Below are 20,601 nucleotides of genomic sequence, written 5' to 3'. Positions count from 1 at the left end.
AATTGAACATCAGGATCTTCTTCTTAAAAGGCGTTTGAAAACAGCCCACAACCAAATGAGGGTTCTACCTCCTTCCACCAACCTCGTTTTAAAGAGCACAGGCTCGGCATTTTTGCTAGGCTTATGCAAGTTAGATATCAGTGTATTTCTCGTATTTAGTGTTTTATTACTCTAAGGGTATATTTTTGGTATGTAGCGTTTTAGGGCTTTAAAGTTGTATTTGCCTGTTTCTGCCTCCCTTTCTCTTCCAGGTAGAGGTTGACCATGACCAGACATGCCAGCGAATGAGAGGCTACTTCGGGTGGTCGTGGAACCGGAATGATTATACTTGGGACTTGGAAGAGACGAGGGGGCAAAAAACACAACTCGTGGACAGTTCAGCTATGAAACCATCATTTTGGTAGCAGTAGCAGTAGTAGTAGGATGCAAATGTTGCCTTTTGGTTAGTTCAGTGTCCGCCATAACCAGCCCTGTAAGCCTTCACACACTAAGCTGGGATACCCCCTTTTGCCGATCTGCATGCACATAATGTATTCTGATATATTTCAAATTTCCCCTAAGTATTCTCTCAGATTTTGACCTTTCATACCCTTAGTCTTGATAGTACTAGTATTATAGTAGTAGTGGTAGTAGTGTAGTATTAGTAGTAGTAGTTACAGTAGTTGCAGCAGTATTGATAGCAGTAGTAGTATGCACATTTAGCCTTTTGGTCAGGTGAACCTCGTGATGCACTGGAAGTCTCAGCTTGATACGGTAAGCTGTTCCAAAGAAATTGCTGATACGTTCTTTTGATAATCTGTATGCACATAGTATGTTTTGGTTCGGAACTTTCCCCTCAACATTTCCTTGAGTTTTTATTTCAATATCCTCAGCCTTGGTAGCTGTTGCTACAGAAGCAGTAGCGGTGGTAGTAGTAGTAGTAGTGGTAGTAGTAGTAGTAGTAGTAGCGCGCAAAAATTGCCTTTTTGGTAAATTGATCATCCTCCGCATCTTTTCCTGAAAGGTCTAACTTAATACACTCAATCATTCCTGAGTTAGCCCTTTCGGTAACCTGTATGTGCATAACGCGTTTTGATTTAGTTCAACACTCCCTTCAACCTTCTCTGAAAGGTTTATCTGAATACCCTCGGTCTTTTTGAACACTAAAGAATATGTATATATATATATATGTATATATACGTATATATGTATATGTATATATATATATATATATATATATATATATATATATATATATATATATATATATATATATATATATATATATATATATATATATATATATATATATATATATGTATATATATGTATATGTATAAATATATTCTATATATATATATATATATATATATATATATATATATATATATATATATATATATATATATATATATATATATATATATATATATATATATATATATATATATATATATATATATATATATATATATATATATATATATATGGACAGCTTCTGATTTTTTTATTTGTTCTCTTGTCTATCTTCTTTTCTTATTAAGGCATGGGTTTGTTTTTGCAGGACTATGATCGAATCTGTGGTCAAAAGGTTGATTTGGAAAATTCGTACCGTTTTCTAAAGAATGAGAGTGATATTGCATCTGCATTGCGACAAGAAATGTTAGAAATGAAACATCGATTTCTTATCTTAGGTGAAGTAAATCAAAGATTAGGAATAGAACTTCAAAATCTTTCTTCCACTTCAGGAACAGATTCACATCAGATGGACTTATTTAAGGAGGCTTCAAAACAGGAGATATCTGGTAAGTCATTGAAGCAAGAGATAAGTAGCAATGCTGATCACCTTTACAAAAGGTTGCCTATTTATCCTCCTCAGCTGGAAGGGTCTAGGCCATGATTGGGCAAGCATTTTTTTGGGGGGGGATTCATATTCCAGACTTAATTTCTAACGAGGCTCACGTATATCAGCTTTAGCACTTCAGTTTTATTTAAATACACGGCATTCATATTCAGTTTTTTTTTTTCTTAGTAGAACTTTTTATAGCTGTAACTTCTTTCTCGATTCAATTCTAAGTCATAAGCTAATTTTCACAAAACGTATCTACATTAAGCTAAACCCAAGCTATTCGATACTTTTTACTCCCGCTTATATTCCGGTTCATCTTATGTTTGTTTGATTTTGTTTTTGGGAACCATGAAAACTATACGTTTTTGGGAACCTTTTGGCATATTATTCAGAAAAACAAGTTTCCATTTGCAGAAAGGTCAATACGGCAACCGTTTTGGATTTTATAAATTGGCTACTATGCAAAACGTTTCTATCCACATCTCGCTTTCTAAATAACCTGAAGCATCAATTTTGACTGTTAAAATATGTTTAAAGGAATCATAGGATATAAGTGGTAGAATAAATAAACTAAATTCAGTAAGAAACTGAAAATCTATTGTTGTTGTTTATTTTGCAAATAGGCCTTACCAAACATGAACAACTAAGTAAGTTAAGAACCAACATGCCAGAAACAGAAATATCTTTCATGACAGAAATATCTTGAAGATAGTTAAACGGTCTTTACATTTCATCACATATCACAATCATCATCAGTTTGGTATGCATTCTGTGTGTTCCTATCATTTTGATATGCACTGCTACAATGGTAAAGATCCGTGCAGTATATGTTGTTTGTTCTGCTGGAAAATCTGTCGGAGGAATTGCCGTTTGTGCATTGACAAGTTGTCATTGCAAGGTTGGCCTCTGGAGCTGGAAGAACATTTCTCATTCTTGATTTCATACGGCCATCAGACTCCTTATGGTAGCCATTCTGAAGAGGATCCATCTGGTGATCCTGCAAAGCAATACTGGCCTGTCCATATAATCTGGCTTGGATGTGGGCTCTCAGAACATGTTGTTGTAGAGCTTCATGGGTAGGAGGTAGCCTGTCTCTTTCTGCCATATTCCTGCAGAAGATATGCCATCGTATTTCGGATAAGGTCTTGATATAGATGTCTTTTTTGGTGGGGATCTGTTAACATCATTATCTACCTTCATGAACACTGGTAGCCAGGTTGCTTTGCCGATACCAGAGAACCTTCCAGTGGTGTCAGCTCCAGTAAAGGCGTGAAAGGCTGACAAAGCCTTTGCTCTTTCTCTGCTTATTGCCCTCCGTATAGGCTCTATCTCTACTACTCCAGAGACCATAGATATGGACATGTTCTTGAGCATGAGATCATAGTTTGTTATGACTATTATTACGGTGTCAATGTCTGGGGAGATGCACATCTGGTGAGTTTCGCTCTGATTTCACGATACCTGGGTGGATCAACAGTGTGTTCGCTACTTTACCATTGTTTTACCGAAAAAGTAATTCTTTTTTGCTCACTGTATTCCCTGAAACACAGGAACGACTGGATTTTGTGAAGTACTGTTGTACTCTACTGTCCTTGCTGCATGGTAGTTCGTCAAGTCAGTCATTGTCTTGTCATGTGAAAGGGATCGGCTCATTGGGATGTATATTTGTGTCATCTTGAGCCTAATACTGTATGGTGTCTCTTCCTTGCCTTCTTTTATTCCTAGTAGCCTTTAGGAAATCATCCTAGTTTGTATCAAACACAAGGATGATTTTGTCATAGTCTTTTGTTAGGGTCATCAGCCTGTTATTGAAACATTCACTGAGATGTTTGACGGTCATATTAGTTGCTGGGCTCTTTGAAAAGGACCAATCCATCTACCAGAGCTGTCTTGTGACTTCGAACATCTGGTTTGCTGTTAATCCCATCCTCTTGCTAAGGGTCTTCTTATGTTTCTTGCCATGGCCAGCTTCTTGAGTAGGTCGATCAACTTAGGTTTGTACAAGCGTGGCAAGATCGTACCGTCTGGCGCAAAAAGGATTCTCGGTTTCAGAGTGAACTCATAGTTCCATATAGCCTCTTTCTGATTGATGCCTTTGCTGGACTTGGCCAGAATCATCAGTCAGCCATATAAACCCTTAGTATCCTTGAGAATCAGTGTCTTGTCTTGGAGCTTATTAGGTTTTCATGTTTTTAGACATAAACATCTTGTTGTTCTCCTTCTTCTCCGGTTCCCATAGGCTGACATCTCCATTTGTTTGCTCTGTAATATATTCTTCATACAGCTTTTGGCCAGTCACATCTCCATTCAAAATTTTGGTACATATTCGTTGGTGATTTAGGCACGAATGAAACCGTTGTGCAGCCTGTTACCTTTAGAAGCAGATGGCTTTTCATGTTTCAGAATGGCTATCTTAATTGTTAAATTAAGATAGACAAACTGAATATTTTGTCATTAGCAAAATATTCCTTCTTGATAACATTTGAGCCAAAGACATGGTGCTCTCTGGCTTTGTCACGCTGCAGCTTAAACTGACTATAAGTCAACAGCTAAACGAGAGAGCTCTAGAGTATCAAGGAAAAAAATCTGTCTGGCATTTGCATTGTCTGAGATGCCAACAAGTCCAGACTAAATTTTTATCAGCTTATTAAGATGCTTGCATGTATGCTCTGCTCCGATAGATACAAGGAATGTCATTCTTTGTGACAGCAATTTGGCCCGTTTGTAGCTCTCCCCAGGTTTCAGGATGACTGGCTCTTAGGTTTTACGTGTCGGCAATATAACAAGGCTATAGTGGCTTGTATTTAATCCTGTCAAAGGCAAAGAAGAGCTTGCTTAGCTGCTCTCCAGCTTGGAGATGGACCTCTTGGTCAGTATTCCAGGTAGCAGCAACAAAGAATAACATTGATTCTACTGGATGCTGGTAATTCATCATTGCCTGGATCATTGTTTTCTTGGATTTTTGTGTTTCTCATTCTTGAAAAACTCTGATGAGACAAATGCAGTCATGACCTCTTGAAGAGCATTTGCTTGTTTCAGAGACTCGACTTTTGTGGGCTTGTTATTATCAGAAAAGGTTGCTTCAACTCCCTCTGCTTCCCTCAGACAGACCTATATCAATTGCGAGTTGTCCTTGAAGAATTCCTCCGTTGCTATGTCGCAGAGAGCTACATATGAATATGAGGGGGCATGAAGAGCACCTTGGTAACGGGCACACTTTAGAATCCTTCTTGTAGCTATTGACCAATAGACGTGAGCCCCTATCCAGGCATCATCAATGCCTGAGTTTTCTGTAGAGGCAGCAAGAGCACGGAGGGCAGACATGACAAATTAGCTCACCAAGCTGAGGCAGCACGGTGCGTTTTATGTCAGTTCTGGAATCTAGTAGCTGGACTACTTTCTCATAAAGACCAGTGTCAAATGAAAGGACAGCAGGTTGTCTTCACCAGCAACCAGCTTTCTCAGTTGAGCTTCTTGTATGATCACAGTGAGCAGTGTTGACAAAACATGTGCCGCCTCAGAAAGTAGTAGTAAGGATCCCACCTGGAACAGATGCTTGCTTTGCTGGAGCAGCAGTGAGTTATATTCTGCCAAGTCTAGAATATTGCTTGATGTTTCCCCTGCTTTAGTTTTGGATACGCAGTAGCAATGATCCCCTTGGTCCCCATATCCCCATACTAGTTGTGTTAATGGGTAGGATCCTCAGATTCCCTTGCTTGTGATAGAGTTTAAAGGAGCAATTTTTTGTGTATATATATATATATATATATATATATATATATATATATATATATATATATATATATATATATATATATACATATATACATATATATATATATATATATATATATATATATATATATATATATATATATATATATATGTATATATATATATTTGATTTATTTATTTATTACCCGTCAAAAAAAGGTACAAAAGACGGAGTATCACTAAAAAGAAAAAAGAAACACACACAAAAAATAAATTACAACACATTACACATAATCGAGCAAATTACGATTATATATATATATATATATATATATATATATATATATATATATATATATATATATATATATATATATATATATATATATATATATATATATATATATATATATATATATATATATATATATATATATATATATATATATATATATATATATATATATATATATATATATATATATATATGTATATATATATATATATATATATATATATATATATATATATATATATATATATATATATATATATATATATATATATATATATATATGTATGTATATATATTTTCAAAGACGGCTTGATAATTTTTTTTTCGAAAATTGGCACACTAAGATTTTCCCTCTGAAAAAATGATTTAAGAAAAGTTGTAGAAAGCACTTTCGAATATACTTAGTATGCTTTTAAGAATATATATGGGGATGTTGCGCTAATTTTTTCTTGTCAATATCAAACTCGCAAAGTGTACACTGTTTCCACTGGTTGGTCCTTCTGATTTGATGCTGAAATTCATGTTTAGAGCCTGCAAAGAAATGTATAATATTTATTCTTCACCAGTGACTGATATCAAGCGTACACTGCTCAATGTATTCAGCTTAGATTTATAACAATAATCATGCAAGTAAAAAAATCACAAAAATTAGGGATTATTTTAAGGTTGGTGTCAAACATTATAATACCCTGTGTTGATAAAATATTTGAATTAGTAACATATGGTATTTAGTGCATAATGCCATTGGCCTCTTTGGCCCTGAAAATAGTAGTTTAGGAGGTAAATTTAAATGCTTTAGGTTATCTAGGAGCTAAAATATTGACAAAAGTGTGTTTCATGGCAGCCATTTTGTAACATACAAGATGGGTGTCATATTGGATCCTTTTTCTGAATAATTATGCTATAAGGTATCCAAAATTGTATAGTTTTCAAACTCTGTACAAAAATCTGGCGAAATTACACAGTGAAGCAGACTATGAAGTGGGAATCCTTTCACACTGTCACAAAACTTTTCAACATAATACTGAGTCTAAGCTATTTGTAGTTATTAACTTCTGGCCAAGCGAAATGCGGTTACGAGGGAAAGATTTGGAAGATATATACAAAATATGCTGAGAAATATCAACCAATCGCAAAAAAATAAGATTAACGTAGCATCCTGACATGCAAAAGAGGTTCGCTTGCGGTCGTATAATATGCTCTGCTGTGCCTCATTTGGCCCACGGGCCGTATTTTACCACCCTGGTCTGGGCCATCTCTTTTTTTCTGTTTTCCATTTCGTGGGGGTAGTTGAGGTGGCGGAAAGGCCGTATCCTTTGATTATTCACAATAGATTTACTTCATAGTTATTTGAAATTTTCCAAAAATTGAATTACATTTCAAGTATCTATACTCTTACTCGCCGTAGATTCTAATAATTGTTGTCTTTTTCTATACGAAAAATCAGTCCTTAGACACGCCTTTTGCGTTCAGGAGTGTAGTTAAGTGGAAAGTTAAGTGGAACGTTTTACAATTCCATCCCATGGTTGTTGTTGTTTTGTTTTTTCTTTTATATATATTCTATTACAAATGTCATTTGGATTTCAAACAGTCTCCCGGTTCCTAAAATGACCAGCGGTTAAGTTCAGACACACTGGAAAAACAATATCCCAGTCTTCAAACGTTGTTAATTGACCAGGGCAATTTTGATCCGTTTTATCAGTGAATTGTTTTGTAGATTCTAGCCACAAAGGCTCTCGAGACCCTCGTGCATTCTGACGACTAGTGTTTTATTTTTTATTTTTTTGGGCAATTCTATTATCTATTATCTTCAGTTCATGTGAAGCATTAAATATGAGTTTTTCCCTCTCTGAATTTTTTCTTATAAACAGTAATAACATTAAAGCTAGAAATTTAGTATACGAGACTTCTAAAAAGTTTAATTTGATTGATTAAGGTTTTAAAGATTGAATCATTTTAGAAATTCATTTCGCCTGTGAAGAAGCAATGCGAGAAAAGGATGCTGCAATGGCTAGAATAGGAGATTTGGAAAGTGAAATCAATGAGAAGCTTTTTGTTATTCAAGAGATTAAAGAGCAGTTAAGGGAAGCTAACAATCTCCATGCGCAACAGCTTAAGGTACACTTAATCGATATTTTAACCTCTTTATAGCAGTTTATCATTAATATTAGAAGCTACAATGATGACAGTGGTCAAATATAGCTCTTAAGCATGGACGCTGCGAAAAGCGGATGAAGATTTGCTAGATGTTTTCCAGAGAAATTGCTTAAGGATTGTTCTGGGTACCCGGCTGACTGACCGATTTCAAACAATAGGCTATACGTAAAATGGGGTTCAATACCGCTCTCTAGGGCTATAATGAAAGAAAGGTTGAGGTGGCTAGAGCACGTTGTACGGATGAAGGATGACAGATTACCGAAGATTGTTCTTTTCGGCCAACCGTCTAGGGCTAAACGGAAAGCAGGTCGTCCTCGTTTAAGGTGGGAGGACGTCATAAAGAAAGATTTGAAGGAAATGGGAACTTCGTGGGCGGATGTAAAAAGGGAGGCTTTGTATAGATTGGGGTGGAGGAGGAGCGTGCGTAGCTGTGTTAACCTCAGGCGGCTTGGTGCTGCGGTGAGTTGTTGGTAGTAGTAGTAGTAGTAGTAGTTTGAATTATAGAGTTATTCAACTCTTTTTTCAAAGTTTTTTCAGAGATTTTGTTTTCGTATTTTACATTTTAGTAAATCAACATTATGAATAGTACAAAAGTTAGCTCTAGAAAAAGAGACGGAAGACGCAGGAGAAGATAAAGTTTAAGCACATACCATGTCTGTTATTTACTTTGGGATTAAATAATATTTTCTTTTTGTTTTTTTTCTATAATTTTTTTTAATGTTTTGGCTGTTTGTTGCTTTGTTTTTTTTTTCTTCGCTAAACTCTGTGAAGAAAATTAAACCGAATGTACATATACTTTAGCTACCCACTGAAAGTGAATCAAGGGAAATTTGTAAAATTTGCAAATGTGTAACATTGACCATCTAATGTTACTCAGAATATCATAAAGCGAGTTATACAAGCATCAATAAAAACAATTTTTGTTTTATTTTACGATTTTTTTTTGCCCTCTGCTTTAAATCACAAAGTGAAAAGGAGGACACAGTAGGTATATTTTAGTACATTTTCCCTTTATTTACCCTATATTCTGTTGATTAACATTGTTCTCATTTTTTTATTTTTCGGAAAACTGCGAATATCTGTATTTAACCCAAAAAGCAAAACAATTTGCCAATTATAAAAATTTAAATTCGGATCCAAAGAAACTGGACCTTCAACTAAAATCCCCGTTTCTACACGTTAAAATCAAGCTCAGTAAACTTTTTTTTTCTTTTTTTCTTTTTTTGAAGCCCTCTTGGACAACGCTGCATTGTCAGTGACATTAGCAGTTTTTAATTCGTGGGGTTAAGAATTTTGGAGTTCTTGTTCTTTAGTCAAATTTCTTATGGAAAATAAAAATAAAACACAATTTATACAAAATACACTTGAAAATGTGCTCGAAATTTTTTTTGTATTTTACATGCTCAAGTTCCTTGCTGTTTCTTAGTACTAAGAAATACTACTACTGCTACTACTACCACTACTAACTCACTGTAGCACCAAGCCGCCTGAGGCCAACACAACTACGCACGCTCCTCCTCAACTCCAATCTATTCAAAGCCTTTCTCTTTACATCATGGGTGCCCATAAGGAAAGGGGCAAGGGGGGCACCAGCACCCCTGGCTGAATGACGGTGTCATATATTTGTATTAAATAAAAAAACTTTTTCCATTGAATAAGTTTTCAAAGAAAAGTAAAGAGCTCTATTAAGCCAAAAATGGGCAGAAATAAACTCAAATAATCTTCCAAGCGTAAAAAAAACACAAATCACTATCAACAATTAAGTGAAACTCAAAACTAACAGAAAATATAATAAATAGCGTAGTCAATCTCAAAACGAGCAAAAATTACATTACTAGGGCTGACAACCCCCATGCCTTCTCAAGACCAGAATATAACTTAGGCTTTACTGAAAAAAAAAATGACCGTGGATTGTCAGTTTAATATGCCTATATAGATATTTATTCCTTAAAATAAAAAAAAAGGTAAACAAAAGTGAGTAAAAAAAGTTTTTCACTTATTCGAGTAAAAAAAGTGAAAACGTTTAAACATATTTTGTTTTCAGGAAAGCGCAAACTATGTTCTGGTCTTGTGAAAGCATGGGGGTTATCAGCCCTATCAATATTAATTTTTGCTCGTTTTGAGTTTGACACGGCTATTTATTCTAATTTCTGTTCATTTTCAGTTCCATTTATTTATTGATAGTGATTTGTGGAAGTGTTACGCTTGGATGATTACTTGACTTTATTTCTGCCCGTTTTTGGCTTAATGAAGCTCTTTAGTTTTCTTTGAAAAACTCGTTTTGTGGAAAAAGTTTTTTATATGAATTTCTGTTCGTTTTTTATTCGCAGTTTTTAAAAGCTGAGCCCTTTTTGAAGTTTCTACGACAACAAATGGCCATCTTAAAATTTCTATCAGATGCGTTTCTGGAAAATGCAACGTGTGTGTGTTGGGGGGGGGGGGGCTATTTGCCTTCTGATCACGTTGACTCTTAAAAAAACACTATAACTAACACCATAACTTAAAAAAGCACTATAACTGGTTGCCCTCCATGAGCTCTTTTTGTAGTTCCTATCACATTTCTGTCTATAAGAAGTGCCCTGGTCTAAAAAAAAAAAAAACAATATATTGGGCCCATCGCTCTTTACTTAGTCAGCGCTGTCGCGCTGCTTATGATATTTTGTCTTAAGATTTCAGTTATATAGTACTGGAAGTGGCGATTAGACCAGGTAAGCCCCCCCCCTAAAATTCAGCCTATGGGGGCCCATGCTTTACACCCTCTCAAGAAGTTCCCATTTCCCTTAAATCTTTCCTTAGAACATCCTCCCAACCCATTCGGAAACGACCTGCTTTTCGTTTGGCCCTAGATGGTTTGCTGACAAGAACAATCTTTGACAATCTGTCATCCTTCATCCGCAGAAGGGGTCCTAGTCTTCTCATCCTTTCTCGCACTATAGCCCTTGAAAGTGTTACTGAAACACATTTTTCGTACAGCCTACCGTTTGAGATTTGGTCGGTCAGTCGGGTACCCAAAACAATCCGTAGTCGATTCCTTTGTTAAATATCTAGCAAGTCCTCCTCCGTTTTTTGGAGCGTCCACGCTTCAGAACCATACTTGACCACAGTCATCACTGTAGCTTCCAATATTCTAATCTTGGTTCGCAGACTTAACTTCTTATTCTTCCAAACTTTTTTCAACTGTGAAAAAACACCCTGGCCTTTGCTATTCTACTTTTAACATCTCCACTGCACCCACCGTCTTTACTAATGCGTAAGTGAAGCTATCCACTTGATCGATCCTCTCTTTAACCAAATTTTTTAACCTTGTCGTATTCCTGGTCTTCTTGATGATAGTTTTCAAACCTATTCTTGCAACCTGAACTCGCAAAATCTCTAAAAGTTCATTCATTTTGCTAACACTTTCATCTAAGATGCTTAAATCATCAACGTAATCTAAGTCTAGGAGTTTTACTTCCCCATTTGGTTCTTTGTTTTTCCATTGCCTTTGCTAAGCTCCATGGGACAAAGCCTATCAAAGTGATCCATATAAACGGGGATAGAATGCAACTCTGCTTAGCTCCTGATCTAATATAAAATCTGATACTAACCTTATTTCCTACCTTAACCGCTGCAATGTTACTATCGTACATTTCACTAATCACTTTAATGTATTTATTTGGTATACCATACAAGAATAGTACCTTCGCTAAAGCTCTTTTATCAGCTGAATCAAACGCTTGCTCATAATATATAAAACTGAGGACTAAAAGCGTTTGATGATTCAGTCACTTCTCAATTATTAATCTACGAGTGAAAATTTGGTCGCCGCATCTTTTACCCTTCTTAAAACCACAGGGTTCTTCTCTCAAATTTTATCTACAGCATCTCTAAGTCTAAAAAGTATTATCATACTAATTAATTGGCTTCTTATAGAGACCAGGCTAATGCCTCTATAATTATTAGCACACTCACTCTTATCACCTTTCTTATAGAGGGATTTAATTAGATTTTTCCTAGAATCGCTAGTGTACTTCTCCTTTTTCAGAAATCATATTCAGAATCTTCAGGAACATCTCAAACCTCGCAACCACCATATTTAAAAAACTCATCCACCACACTGGGGCCTTATGATTTTTAAATCCTTTTACTACTGTCATTAATTCTTCCTCACAAAATAAATTTTATTTCACATCCCAAGTGTCACACTGTTTTTCATTCTTTTCTATATCTTTTAGAGTAACTCCATCACGGTTTAGCACATTCTCAAAATGTTCTGTCATCTTTTTTTTTCACAGGGACAATTCCAGATTGACTATTCCCCCCCCCCCCAATGTATTAGCATACTCGTAAAATATTTTAATATTATGCCGTCCGGCTGCATCTTCCAGATCTTTGGCAATTTTTTCATGATCTCCACTTCATACCTCCTTACTCTTCTCTCTTTACATTCCCCTTATTTTCATATGATCTATCACTTAAATAATTCTTGTACAGGCCCCTCCTCCTATACATTAAATATAAAGCATTTTCATTAGTGTTCCTAGCTGTGTTTTTAATTTTCTTCTTTAAGACACCATCAGTGACTTCACAAACTATTTGCCTAAAATCATTCCATTCATTTTCTGTCTTGTCAAATTTTAAACTCTTAAGATTAGTATTCAACTGTTCCTGGAAAGTTTCTTTCCAATTCTCAGCCTGAATTCTTCTTACATCATAACTCCCCGGTAGGTATTTACCGTTCCTAAATTTCAGTTTTAAATTAAGCATAGACACTAATAGATGACAATCTTTACTTTTAACATCAATAACAGTACTCCTAGATACCTTAGTATCTTGTCTCCATCCTGTCAGTCTTCGGTTTACTATAACATGAATAATAATGTTAGCCGTCTTACCATCATCTGGATATCATTTTAACTTATGGGCCATTTTATGAACAAAACACTGTAGTGGTTATAACTAGTTAGTTATACTTACAAAATTGCAGTAGTCTGAAACCATCACTGTTTCCTTTTCCTACACCACATTTATATAGGCTAGGTTATCATCTATCCTTATTTCTACCGACCTGGCCATTAAAATGTCCTATTAAAAATACCTTATTTTTTCACCTGGCACCCTGTCTATTTGTTTCTGTAGCTATAAGTAAAATTCATCTGAGTTACTACAATCTCTGAGTTACTACTCCACTTTCTAGTTATAAAATGAGTGACTAGCATTCTGTTATTAATACCTTCCCAACTTAGACAAGACATGGCAGCTTCTTAATTATCATGAGCCCTACTCCCTGTCTATGCACCCCATCCTTCCTGCCTGAGTAAATAAATTTTATATCACCTAATTACATGCTTCCCACCCCTGGGATATGAGTTTCAGAAACTCCTAGTAAGTTCAGTTCGAAGCATCTGTATTTGTCAGTCAAAATGTCGATACAATAGTTGTTTTTAAGCGTTGTAACATTCCGAGTTGCAATTTTCATAATTTTTTTATCATTGAAATTTGTATGGCCTCAGGAAAAGTAATGGTTCCAAAAACCAGTTCAGTACGGGCAATAACACATCTTCTAAAATCAACACGAAGCGTTTGAACCAGCTTAGAACTGGACAGTAAGAATTGCCTGGGACCTCCTATTGAATGGAGACTTTGCGCAATCATGGGTCCATCTAGGTCGCTACATGGTTTTCCAGATTTCTATCAACAAGAGTCGAAATCCTGCACAGATAATTTCAAGCCTATTACCTCTGTCTCATTATATATTCATACCTACAAGTATAGATATCTTAGCTAGGAAGAGGTTTTTATCATAGGCGGCGCAATAGTGCTGCCTAAGTAAAGAACAATGTTGGCACAACGTATTTTTTTTTTTTTTTGGTTTCATTAGACCAGGACACATCGTATCGAAGGAATTATCGCAGAAACTTCAAAATTGGCTCATTCGATTGGAAATTGGAAGGGTTTTTGCCCTTTTTAATAGTCAAAAGTGATTGAAAGGCAACTACCACCCCTTCCACGCCCACGAATTCCTCAAACACATCTAAAAAAGTTTTGAGGTAGCCATTTTGGTCAACGTAGTTGAAATATCTGTAAATTATGTCTGAGGACGACACTCCCCCCACAGTCCTCACGGCAAGGGTTGTAAGTTATGCCCTGGGGGCATATAAGGTTAATTGAAAGCGTTGTCGTAGAAACTTGAAAAAGGGCTCATTCGATTGGAAATTCAAAGGGCCAGTTCCCGTTTTAATAGTTGAAAGTGATTGGAGGGCAACTAACCCCCCTCTCATGTCTACCATTTTCCTAAACACATCCAATCGAAATTTTGAGATAGCCATTTTGTTCAACGTAGATGAAAGTTTTGGAAGCTATGTCTTTGAGGATGACAAAACCCCCACACCCCTCAGGGCAAGGGTTGAAGATGACTGGAAATTAGGGATTTGAGGATGACAACCCAACCTCTCCCCCCCCTACAGCCCTCAGGGTGAGGGTTGTAAGTTATGTTCTGGGGGCATATAAGGTTTTTATAGAAAGGGTTGTCGTAGAAAGTTCAAAAGGGGCTCATTCGATTGGAAATTGAAAGGGCTAGTGACTTTATTAATAGTAGAAAGTGATTGGAGGGCAATTAAGCCCTCTCTCACGCCCACTATTTCCCCAAACACATCCAATCAAATCTTTGAGACAGCCATTTTTTCAACGTAGTAGAAAGTTCTGGAAGTTTTGAAGATGACAAACCCCCACACCCCTCAGGGCAAGGGTTGTCCTGGGGTTATATAAGGTTTTTGTAGAAAGAGTTGTCGTAGAAACTTCAAAAAGGGCTCATTCAATTGGGAATTGATAGGGCTAGTGCCGTTTTTAATAGTCAAAAGTGATGGAGGGCAACAAACCCCCCTCTCACGCCCACCCTTTCCCCAAAAACATCCAATCAACATTTTGAGATAGGCATTTTGTTAAACGTAGTTAAAAGTTTTGGAAATTAGGTCTTTGAGGATGACAACCCCCCACAGCCCTAAGGGCAAGGGTCGTAAGTTATGCTCCGGGGGCATATAAGGTTTCTATAGAAAGCTTTGTCGTAAAACGTTAAAAAAAAGGCTCATTCGACTGGAAACTTAAAGGGCTAATGCTCTTTTTAATAGTAGAAAGTGATTGGAGAGCAACTAATTACCCTCTCACGCCCACCGTTTCCCCAAACACATCCAATCCAAGTATCTGCCCTCCGATCACTTTGACTCTTAAAAAAAGCACTAGAGCGTCTGATTACCAATCCAATGAGCCCCCTCCGAAATTTATATGACCTAGCTTTCTATAAAAACCTTATACGTCCTTAAGGCATAACTTACAATCCTTGCCCTTAGGGCCGGGGGGATTTGTTATCCTCAAATGCATAATTTTTAGACCTTTCAACTACGTTGAACAAAATGGCCATATCAAAATATTGATCTGAAATGTTTGGGGAAATGATGGGCGTGGGAGGGGGGGGATTTTCCATCCGATTACCTTCTGCTATTAAAAAGGGTAATAGCCCTCTCAATTTACAATCGAATGAGTCCTCTTTGAAGTTTTTACGACAACGCTTTCTATAAAAACCTTATTGGCCCCCAGGGCACAACATACAACCTTAGCCCTGAGGGCTGTGGGGAGGTAGGTTGTCATACTCAAAAACATAATTTCCGGACCCTTCAACTACGTTCAAAAAAATGACCATATCAGAATGTTGATCGGAAGTGTTTGGGGAATGATGGGTGTGGGGGGTATTCGCCCTCCGATCGATTTTTACTATTAATAACGGCACTAGCCCACTCAATTCCGAATTGAATTAGCCCTTTTTGAATTTTTCTACGACAACACTTTCTGTAAAAACCTTGTATGCTCGCAGGGAATAACTTACAACTTTTGCCTTGGGGGCTGCGGGGGGTTTTTCATCCTCAAAGACATAATTTCCGGACCTTTGGGTGGGACCTTCATCCTGAGGGCTGTGGGGGGGGGGGGATTTGTCATCCTCAAAGACTTAATTTCTAGAACTTTCAACTACGTTGAAAAAAGGGCTATCTCTCAATTTTGATTGGATGTGTTTGGGGAAATGGTGGGCGTGACAGGGGATTAGTTGCCTTCCAATCACTTTCTACTATTAAAAAGGGCACTAGCCCTTTCAATTTCCAGTTGAATGAGCCATTTTTGAAGTTTCTACGACTACGCTTTGTATAAAAACCTTATATAACCCCAGGGTATAAATTGCAACCCTTGCCCTGAGGGGTGTGGGAAGGTTGTCATCCTCAAAGACCGAATTTCTAGAACTTTCAACTACGTTGAAAAAATTGCTATCTAAAAATTTTGATTGGATGTGTTTGGGGAAGTAGCGGCGTGAGAGATGGGTTAATTGCCCTCCAATCACTGTCTACTATTAAAAAGGGTACTGGCCCTTTCAATTTCAATCGAATGAGCCCTTTTTGAAGTTTCCACAACAACATTTTCTATAAAAACCTTATATTACCCCAGGGTATAACTTACGAACCTCACCCTGAGGACTGTGGGGGGGGGGGTAGTCATCCTCAAAGACTTAATTTCTAGAACTTTCAATTACGTTGAAAAAAGGGCTATCTAGCCATTTTGATTGGATGTGTTTGGGGAAATGGTGGGCGGGAGAGGGGGGTTAGTTGCCCTCCTATCACTTTCTACTATTAAAAAGAGCACTAGCCCTTTCAATTTCCAATCGATTGAGCCCTTTTTGAAGTTTCTGCAACAACATTTTCTATAAAAACCTTATATTACCCCAGGGCATAACTTACCACCCTCACCCTGAGGGCTTTGGTGGGGGGGGGGAGGGTGTCATCCTCAAATATTTAATTTCTAGAACTTTCAATTACGTTGAAAAAAGAGCTATCTCGCAATTTTAATTGGATGTGTTTGGGGAAACGGTGGGCGTGAGAGGAGGATTAGTTGCCCTTCAATCACTTTCTACTATTAAAAAGGGCACTATCCCTTTCAATTTTTAATCGAATGAGCCCTTTTTGAAGTTTATACGACAATGCTTTCTATAAAAACCTTGTATAACCCCAGAGCAAAAATTACAACCCTTGCCCTGAGGGGTGGGGGGGGGGCTGTCATCCTCAAAGACCGAATTTCTAGAACTTTAAACTACGTTGAAAAAATGGCTATCTAAAAATTTGGATTGGATAGGTCTTGGGAAATAGTGGACGTGTGAGAGGGGTTAATTGCCCTCCAATCGCTTTCTACTGTTAAAAAGGGAACTAGCCCTTTCAATTTCTAATTAAATGAGGGCTTTTTGAACTTTCTACGACAGTCGTTTCTATAAAAACCTTATATTCCCCCTGGGGCATAACTTACAACCCTTTTCCTGAGGGCTTTGGCGGAGGGGGGGGTCTCAAAATGTTCTGTCCATCTCTCTTTCCTGATCACTAGTTGTGGCCCCGTTCCTATCTTTAACTGGGCAAGTCCTGATTGACTTCTCCCTCTCAATTTTTTAACATGCCAGTGCAATATTTTACTATTATGCCGTCTAGCTGCATCTTCCAGATCCTCGGCAATTTTGTCCGTGGCCTCCACTTCACACCTCCTTAGTTCATATTTTAACGCTGTCTCCACTTTCTTTACATTCCTTTTGTTTTCATATGATCTATCGCTCAGATAATTCTTGTACAAGTCCCTGAATTTGCTGTCTTACCATCACGTGAATACCATGTTAACTTGTGAGCCATTTTATGACCAAACACCGTATTGGTTATAATTAGATTGTTATACCTACAAGTTAAAAAAGTCTGTGTCCATTACTGTTTTCTTTTCCTACACCAAATTTACCTAGGCTAGGATACCATCTATCCCTATTTCTACCGACCTTGGCGTTAAAATCTCCTAGTAAAAACATCATATTTCTACCTGGTACCCTGTCTATTTGCTCCTGTAACTGTGTGTAAAATTCATCTAAGTCACGGGCATATACTACTATAACTGAAACCCTGAACTTTTTAGTCATAAATTGAGCAATTAGTATTATATTATTAATACCTTTCCAGCCTAAACAAGCCTTAGCAGCTTTCTTATTCATCACGAGCCCTACTCCCTGTCTATGTACTCCATCCTTCCTGCCTGAGTAAACAAATTTTATATCACCTAATTTCATGCTTCCTACCCCTGGGATATGAGTTTATGAAACTCCTTTATAAGTCCATTTCGAATCGTCTGAATTCTTCAGTCAAAATATCGATACGATAGTCATTTCTTATCGTCGTAACATTCTAAGTTCCAATTTGCATGCTATTTAGATCTTTGAAAGGATGCTTGGTAGATTATTTGATTCTAATTGTGTTTATTTTTGGTTTAATGGAGTTCTTTACTTGTTTTTGAAAAACTTATTTTGTGGAAAAGGTTTCTTAACTTAATCCCAAAAAAAAATCTATCAAAACAAACCAGACCTAGAAGAATTAATACGTAGTTCAAACACTAAGTAATACGTAGGTCAAACCCTAAGTAGTATGTTGTTCACAAAAGTTATACTTAATAAGTAGTTCAAGTAAAAGTATTCGAAGTGCGCAACAACGCTGTTACTGTATTATGGAATTTTACTTTAAACAAAATAATCTCATGACCAAAATTCCTGATCATATCACTTTTGAAGGCATTTAATTTGTACATGTGCATATATGTATTCTTTAGTCACACATTTTCTTAGTTTGACCAAAGGCACATAATATTGTGCCATAGGGTATAATTTTAAAATAGCCTTTAATGTCTTTTTTACTTAAAAAACGCAATAATAAACTTAGATTAATCTATAGCTAATATTAGCACGAATTAATAACTTAGATTAGTAAAATACCAAAGCCCTTTTGAATGTTTGATGTATGTTTGTATGATGTATGTTTGATGTATATTTCAAAATATTGAATCCTCTGTTTTCTAGGGAAAGCAGCACCGTTATGAGGAGCTAGTAGCACAAAATTATCAGCTTGAGGAAGATAGATTTCACCTTCAACAACTTATAGAAAAACTCAAACAAGATAAAAAGGATCGCCACTGCATACCAATAGCTGGTAGACGACCAGAAATGGATGTTGGTCAATCTCCTGCAAGTACTGGCTCATCCTTTTCGAACGCCTCAATTTCGGGAGCGACTGGGAGCCCAAGTGAGCTGTCTGTTTCACTTGGCATGGAAGTAAGCGAGGGATTCACTGAATCGCAATTCATGAATTTGGAAAAATTTTTGAAGAAGCAAGATGGCCATTAGTATTTATTTTTCAATTTGTCCTTGTTGAAAATGAAAAGCAAATTAGTTAAAAATGCTTATCATGTTGATTTTTTTTTGAAAAGAAGAATAAAACGTATTTAAATTGCTGTTGTACACCGGTCTTTCTCTTTACATATATATATATATATATATATATATATATATATATATATATATATATATATATATATATATATATATATATATATATATATATATATATATATATATATATATATTATATATATTACAAATAACAACTCTCTGCAGCATAAGCCGCCTGCAGCTAATAGAGCTGTGCATGCTCCTCCTCTACCCCAAGCTATTCAATCTTTCACTCTTTACCTCTGCCATGAAGTTGGAATTTTCTTTAAATCCCTCTTTATGATCTCTTTCCATCCCGTCCCTGGCGACCTGATTTTTGTTCGGCCTCAGATGGATCACTAAAAAGGACAATCATTAGCAGTCTGTCAGGCCCCGTCCGTAAATTGCGGCTTAGCCTTCTTAACTTGTCTTTTATTATAGCCCTAGGAAGTGGGATCAAACTAATTTTTTTTTGCTTAGCTTATTGTTTGACATGAGCTCTGTCAAACGAGTACCTAAGGCTATCTTTAAACTACAATTCTGGAAAACATTTAAGAAATCCATCTCTACCTTCTGAAGCATCCATCGATGTGAACTGTACTCGACCATTTCATTTTACATTGCTTCCAACGTTCTAATCTTAATTCACAAAATTATCTTTATATTCTCCCAAACTTTTTCAGCTGTAAAAAAAATGATTCTGCAAACTGGCTGTTCTACTTTTTCTACCATTTTTACTACTAATACCACCCATGTAAGTATAACTGTCCTGATCGATTTTCTCGTTACCTAACATAGCCTGGTACTAGGGTATGGTATCGAGGTCGAGACGGGCCACAACCTCTCATGGACTATTCTGCAACCAATATCCGTAATCTAACTGGCTGCCATGGTGAGTCCGGAAGCCACTCGTGTAAGTCCTGGGGCACTACGGTACCGCGATCAACTCTGAAGCGCCACGGATTCTACAAGATCTGTCCTTGCTGGTGTCCAGTAACTTGTCGTGGTCTATATGTTCCACATTGTTTGGCCCCCAAGGTGCCGCCGTAAAGGCACAAGTTATCAAGAACAAAATGTTTCTTTTAAATTTCTTACTTTCCCTCAGGAAAGATGTGTCAAATAATACAGGACTGTATCCCTGTACCAGCCTCTATCCTCTGTCTCTCTAGACACTACCTAGGCTAGTCAAAGAACAAGCAGCCTGAAGCAGAAAGAGTAAGCCTACTTCTTTTCAAATCAGACTCTCAAAGCGAACTGAAATTAGATTTGATTCCAAAAAGCAAATTGAGGCACATTTCATGAAGACCGACT

General features: G+C 36.7%; 1 protein-coding gene across 1 annotated transcript in view; it reads left to right on the top strand.

Annotated features, from left to right (window-relative positions):
- The window catches only part of Tsc1 (tuberous sclerosis 1 protein hamartin), a 191,544-nt gene extending 172,224 nt beyond the window's left edge, over positions 1-19,320 (top strand). The window contains exons 16-18 of the mRNA XM_089103825.1: positions 1,544-1,784; positions 7,798-7,955; positions 18,883-19,320. Of these exons, the coding sequence (XP_088959951.1) occupies positions 1,544-1,784; positions 7,798-7,955; positions 18,883-19,206 (723 nt within the window). The 3' untranslated portion in view covers positions 19,207-19,320. The remainder of the gene's footprint in view (positions 1-1,543; positions 1,785-7,797; positions 7,956-18,882) is intronic.
- Positions 19,321-20,601: the final 1,281 nt, after the last annotated feature.

The sequence above is a fragment of the Artemia sp. Qi Xiang Cuo genome, chromosome 18 (assembly GCF_049724085.1).
Source record: "Artemia sp. Qi Xiang Cuo chromosome 18, ASM4972408v1, whole genome shotgun sequence".
Classification (NCBI taxonomy): Eukaryota; Metazoa; Arthropoda; class Branchiopoda; order Anostraca; family Artemiidae; genus Artemia; species Artemia sp. Qi Xiang Cuo.
The sequence above is the reverse complement of the archived record's forward strand: the minus strand, read 5'-3'. Positions and strand labels throughout refer to the sequence as shown.